This window comes from Dendroctonus ponderosae, unplaced genomic scaffold (genome assembly GCF_020466585.1).
Source record: "Dendroctonus ponderosae isolate FM_Combo_2020 unplaced genomic scaffold, Dpon_F_20191213v2 Dpon_F_20191213_1, whole genome shotgun sequence".
NCBI lineage: Eukaryota > Metazoa > Arthropoda > Insecta > Coleoptera > Curculionidae > Dendroctonus > Dendroctonus ponderosae.
In genome coordinates this window covers 43,386,448-43,392,651 of record NW_026017110.1, presented here as the reverse complement: position 1 = coordinate 43,392,651, position 6,204 = coordinate 43,386,448, and the positions used below count along the sequence as shown (strand labels likewise).

The 6,204-nt window shown below is 36.7% G+C and overlaps 1 protein-coding gene across 1 annotated transcript in view; it reads right to left on the bottom strand.

The window, feature by feature from the left end:
• Nucleotides 1-1,752: 1,752 nt before the first annotated feature.
• LOC109545098 (phospholipase A1 VesT1.02) overlaps nt 1,753-6,204 on the bottom strand; it is an 8,254-nt gene continuing 3,802 nt past the window's right edge. The window contains exons 4-7 of the mRNA XM_048670665.1: nt 2,921-3,110; nt 2,671-2,862; nt 2,445-2,613; nt 1,753-2,390 (exon numbers count right to left, since the gene is read on the bottom strand). Of these exons, the coding sequence (XP_048526622.1) occupies nt 2,249-2,390; nt 2,445-2,613; nt 2,671-2,862; nt 2,921-3,110 (693 nt within the window). The 3' untranslated portion in view covers nt 1,753-2,248. The remainder of the gene's footprint in view (nt 2,391-2,444; nt 2,614-2,670; nt 2,863-2,920; nt 3,111-6,204) is intronic.

Here is a 6,204-nt window from a genome sequence, read left to right as displayed (position 1 = left end):
TCAATTTAGGATAGAGTTTTTGTTGTAATTGTTTGTGTACTATACGCCCTCTGTAGTTGGCTGGATGATTTTCTGCGAAATTAAAGGCGAACAGCAGGGGTTCCGGAGAAATAGGTCTACAACTGGCGTGCAATTTATCATACGCCATATAAAAGAAAATGCAATAGAATTCGAAACGCCCACTTTTGCATGTTTTATCGATTTAACAAAAGCATTTGACTGTCCGACTGGAAGACATTGTCAACATCTTGAAGAATAAACATACGCCGGCAAGAATTTTAAAAACAGTATACTGCCTAAACACATGCAATTCAACCCGAATTAAAGTTGCTCATAATACGACAAATGACATACCGATATCGCAGGGTATAAGACAAAGGGATAGCTTAAGCCCGTTTTTGTTCACCCTGATTATGGACGATATCATAGAGATTATCGGCTTAAGAATGGGGCATAGGTTCAACAGAAAACTCATTAACATAATTTGCGACGCTGATGACGTGACAATATTGGCAGAAACGGAGAACAATTTGCAAAGACAACTTCACCACAAATTCAATCAGGTCAGCACACAATTTAATATGCAAATATCAATATCCAAGACAAAATGTATGACATTTGCCAGGGAACCAACGAAATGTATGCCGGTTATAAATTATGAAATTGTCGGGCAAGTCACAACTTTCATATACCTTGGAGGAGATATTTTTAGCCACAACGAACCAATTAAAGATATCAAATCCCAGATCAACAAAGCCTCGTTAATATCCGGTTGCTTAAGAGACGTCATCTGGAACAACAAACATATGAGAATCGACAATAAAGTTCGAATACACAAAACATGCGTAAGACCAATACTCGCCTACGGTATTGAGATCCGAGCAGACACAAGCAAAACAAAAGGTATGTTAAGAACGGTAGAGATGATGACTCTAAGGTCAATAGCGGGAAAAACACTACAGGATAGAGTGAGGAGCGCAGCAATGAGACAGATCTGCAAGGTGGAGAATGTAATCAGATGGGGACGAAAGCGCAGAAGATGTAGAAAGAATGCACCCCGAAAGAATAGCCAAGATTGTGTCAAATGGAAATCCAGCTGGTAAAAGACCCATCGGAAGACCACCGAAAAGATGGAAGGATAGTTGGACATCCATATCGCAGGAGAATCAACAACATTGACCAGACGAAATAAACAGACCAGCGGGTCTTTACAAAGAATAATAAGAAAAAGAAGAATCAGAGTCTACCCGAATGTACTTGCGTCCGATTTGTTTGACACAACTAGTGAAATGTGCCGGCTCAAACGGTTCAAGCCGACGGACCTAATTGACAGGTTTAACTGTTAATACATGTCGGCAAAATAGGAACTGTTTAGATAATTAAGAAAGAGAGTTTTGCGCTGGAGAATCATTTCTACATTCCTCATTTCTTTTAAGTCACAAATACTACTTATTGTTCTGCAGAACAGCTTGTATAGTTCCCATGGGGTGAATAAAAAAATGACTTTTCTCGTACTCGAAGTGAGCCCCTACAACCCCTTAAAAGGAACCACTTTTGAATCAGCCATTTGGTTTAATTTAGAATCATTTTGTGTCGTTCATACGATAATAATTCTTCTATTTATTGACGATGATTTAATGTCATTTCTGAATAGTTTTTATTATTTTTCGCATTCTTTTCATTCTGCTCATCTGATTCTTTCGCGTTTCCATCGCTAAGTAAATGTTTTGGGGGTTTTTGGAGGGAAATTACTATGATCAACTGTTTTTAATAGCAACAACATCTTTTGAAGGGCGTTAAATAATCAACTAACCCAAAAATTACAACTCTATACTTTGATACAACTAGATTCCTATATTTTTAAACATCACAGTTTCTACTACATCTTAACGATAAATTAGTTAGGAATTCATTGATGCAAAAGCGGCTTACCGGTTAGTCTTCTAAGTTAATAGCATGATATAAGGAAAGCTACTATATTCTTAGACTAAGAAAATAGAAAAATATTGAGACCAAATTTTTTAAAGACGATTGTGACAAATACTTTAAATTCAAAAACAAAATTAACTCTTGGTGAAGGAGTAACCGATCAGATACTTGTACAATTTCACTTGCCCTACTATCTAGGAACATTTCAGAAATCTGTTCTCTAACTCGTTTCATTTTCTAGGATTGTTCATATAGGATCTACCTTCCTTTGAAAAATTTACTGCTATTCCAAACAAAACACATATTAGCAACCTGCCATTTAGCTCTCTTTCTCTGCTCCTTTGGCCAGCCGCTGTAGAATCGGCAGCGTTCTCCTAGCCAACCTTTGTTTGATTTCCAACGGAGGCCCCTGCGCCCATGGGGGGTCGGCGTGGGTCCGAACATAATAGACTCCTCTGGCCCTAAAAAATGCGATTCGAAACTTTCTACATTATAAGCTAAACAGTTTTGCTTACTGATGTGATACATGTTCCCCCATCAGAACGTAATCCTGCTCATTAGGCGAGCACCAATTCAACATGAAGCTGATCAAAGTTGGACATGGATAAGCCCAGAAACCTTTCTTAGATATGATTGACTCGATGAAGTAGGGCGTTACTTTCGTATGGTCACATGCCAGGGTTTCTGCAAATCAAAGTCAAATTAAACTTGCCAGAGATGTTAAATAGTAGAGAGACGTACTAAATATGGTATCACTTCCGCACCCTGGCTGACTAGATCCACCGTTGATATAAAAATCTGCATGTCCGTTCGGGCCCCATTGCCCCAAAATGCCTGCCCCTGTGTGCAGAATGTCCACAAAATGAGCATCAGTAGCATCCAGGTCCTTGGACGTGTTTTTTCCCATGTAGAAAAATATCGTGGGATCCAAACCTGGAAATATCCGCAAGGAATATCGCATATTGGGTGGTAAACTTTAATTGGGAATTACCAGTAATTCTTCCCAGCTTTCCGTCCAGAACAGGATCGATATAATTAGCGACCAGGCCGGAAATGTGGGCGCCCACACTGTATCCTACCAAGTGTAGATAATCAGCCCTGACGCCACGCGGATGTTGAGTTAAATATCTAATTAATTGAGCAATGCATTTGGCACAAAACCTCGGAGCCCATTCCATTTGCTGTGGGGAAGCAAAGCAAAATATTATACATTGAAGTGTTTTGCTATTTTCCAGTTATAATACATTTTGGGGCGAGGGAAATAAATTTCAATTTTCGAAAAATGCGAGTGCAGCAGAAAAACAAAGAACCTACAAACTGTGCGAACAGCGAACTGATGAAGGAGGGGAAGGAATTATGTGTGATGGTGTTTTGCCATTGCTTGAGAGTAGGCCTGGGTAACTCACTGAATTTTTAGGAGTTGGCGCAGTGCCACGCAAATGGCTTTGGGCGCCAACCCAACCCATATATTTATTTTCCGCAAAAAATTATGAAATAAACTTCGAATCCTTCGTCGCATTGTAAAAAGTTTTGAAATCCTTTTCCAGCTTCGAAATTGGAATAAGCCTCAAATAATTTTCTGTCAAAAAACGAACAGTGTAGGCAAAAGTTTATAACAGATTATTTGGAAATCTCGTCACCTTCATTCTTCTGAAGACTATAGAATATGTTAAAAAATGTGTTTTGTAAGTTTTGACTGAACTTCTTTTGTTTACTTTCTACTCAAAAACTATCTATTTTGTAGAGTTTCACGGCAAAATACTGACGATATGGAGGACTGTTACGCCAAAAATTACTAGAAAAAATTATAGCTTTGTGAAAATGTTACAAAAAACTTTTTCCAGCGTCGAGTGTGGGACAAAAACGAACATACATTCCTTTCCGTTTCCCCGAAAACCATTATGGTTTTCTCAAAACCCGATCATAACACTGACAGTTTTTAATGGAAAGCGCAATAAAGCCTTATTTGCAAGAAAATTCGCCTCATTCATCAGTTTGCAAGGGACATTAGAAAACCTATTTCAGCTTCAAATTTGGCACAAAAAGCAAATAATTTTATTCAGTTCTTTCCCGAAAATAATTAGGATTATCTTGAAAAAACGACCAGAGCAAAAGTTTACCAAAAAATATTGAAAAAATTCACCGCCCTTGTCGCTCTGAAGAATTTTAAAATTCCTTTAAAGTTCCAGGTCATTCCAGTTTTAACAATGTTTCTATTAAGCAATTCTTTCTACACAATAATCGCATTATTTTTTAGTTTTACTTAAAATAGTGACAATATTCAGGTATTTTCTGTGAAAAATTATAAGATAAATTTTATTGGAACAAGGCTTCTGAACAGCTTTGTAAATTTGAAAAAAAAATGAAGATATCGATTTTACAAGAAAACTTTCGACCTTCTTTGGACTCAGTTCTGCTGCAGGAAAAATTTACATGATTTTTTTAGTTGTTTGATCAAAGTAGTGAAACGTTACTCAGAAAAAATGTTGATGACCTTTTTTTACATGTGAAAATTCAAGTCTCGGGTCTCGTAAAGTTTTAATAAATAAATTATAACTCATTAACCGATGAGTTATAACTCGGTATCTCACAGAGCGGCAACAACTCAATAGCGCAACTCAACATAGTGTTATCCAGGCCTACTTGAGAGTGTTTTGAAATGCAGGATTATTTACGTGAATATTTTTACGAATAGCTAATAAGGAGATTCGAAATTACCACAATTTTTTTCGAGGGGTTCCTGGAGCTCGCTCGGAGATTAGGGTTAAAAAAAGGCGATTAAATATCTCGAGGATATTAACGATTAAAAATTCGCAATATTTCAATATAACTCAAGTTCTGGGAAAAAAATTTTACATCAGTTATATCTTCGATATAAAAGAAGCGACGTATTAGATTGCTTCAAATTGGATAGAAACAAGCACTAAGACAGACCTGAAAAACCATTTAAAAAATTTGCACAGGTTTGCCGTGATTTAAAACTTTTTAACGTATTCGGTATCCAGAAGCCCCATTTGAGCCACAGAATTTGTTTTCAGTCAAATAACATGAGTGAGGAAATTCGAGTAATTCGGGACCCAGAAAGCGAAATTTGAATATCAGACGCTGAAGCAAGAATATGCCAAAATTTAATTTTATTCAGAAATTAAACATTTTCAAACGAATAAATTATTGCTCTTCTCAAAAAATATTAAACAAATTTATGTTATCCCTGGCTAGATACTCTGGATACAGATGAAGGATTGTTTGAAAATCGCAGCTTCAGTTCTGTAGTGTGAATGTCAGTTTCATACATTTGAAGAGTTTTGTGGGTTACAGATTTACTTACTACAAAATTTCGGTTTCTACTACGTGAGACAATCTTTAAGATGTGCAAGATTGACTTGAGCTTTTGAAATAAGTTAAATTTTACAGTGATTTTTGTGAAATAACTATTTTGAAAATTGTCGCAAAAAGTTGTTTTTACCACTAGGATAATTTCCAAGGACCGACACTCATGAGGAATCCACTAATCTAACGAGGAAAATGGGGAAAGATCTCCTACTTTGATTACTGCTATCACGGAAGAAATTTTATTTTCAAAATAACTTTTTGTCACGACTGGACCTTATTTTAACCTGTTGCATTAAGTCCTGAAATTATCCAGCTGAAGCACCTTGTATACAGGGTGATTCAAAATTGGCGTCTTTCCTTTTATGGGGTGATAGAGGCTCCTTGGGGGAGTACGAGAAAAATATAGAAAAATTTCTAGAAGATATTAACAGTTTAAGATCGAATTTCAACTTTGTTATTAAGCATTATTTTGAAATGGTTCCATGTTTAATTGGTAGCATATTGGAATACTTAAGCATTCAAAAATAAAAATTACGATCTTCGCCTCAAATTACGAAAATTTTTGTTATAAAAAAAGTTCTCTTCAACAATTTTTTGATGAAAAGGTACAGCGGCAATAATGTTTTTGTCATTAACAGATAGTTACAGGTGGATAGCTCTTGTCAATCATAATAATAATTTGTCAAACTGTGACTTACTTACTTTGTGACTTCCTTTCACGAATTTGCTGATATGCGATTAGTTCAGGGGAAATGCTACAGTAACATAACAGACCCTGAAAGAACTCACGCCAACAAATGGCGAGGAGAGTGGTTCCAGGAAGATAGTGGACGATAATCGATGTTTGGGTTCCAGGCACAGAGGAACAAGTATTGGACATAATCGAATCAGGGCCTTCCAGGGGCACTCAGAGCACAATAACTGACACTTTCCCAAGCACCA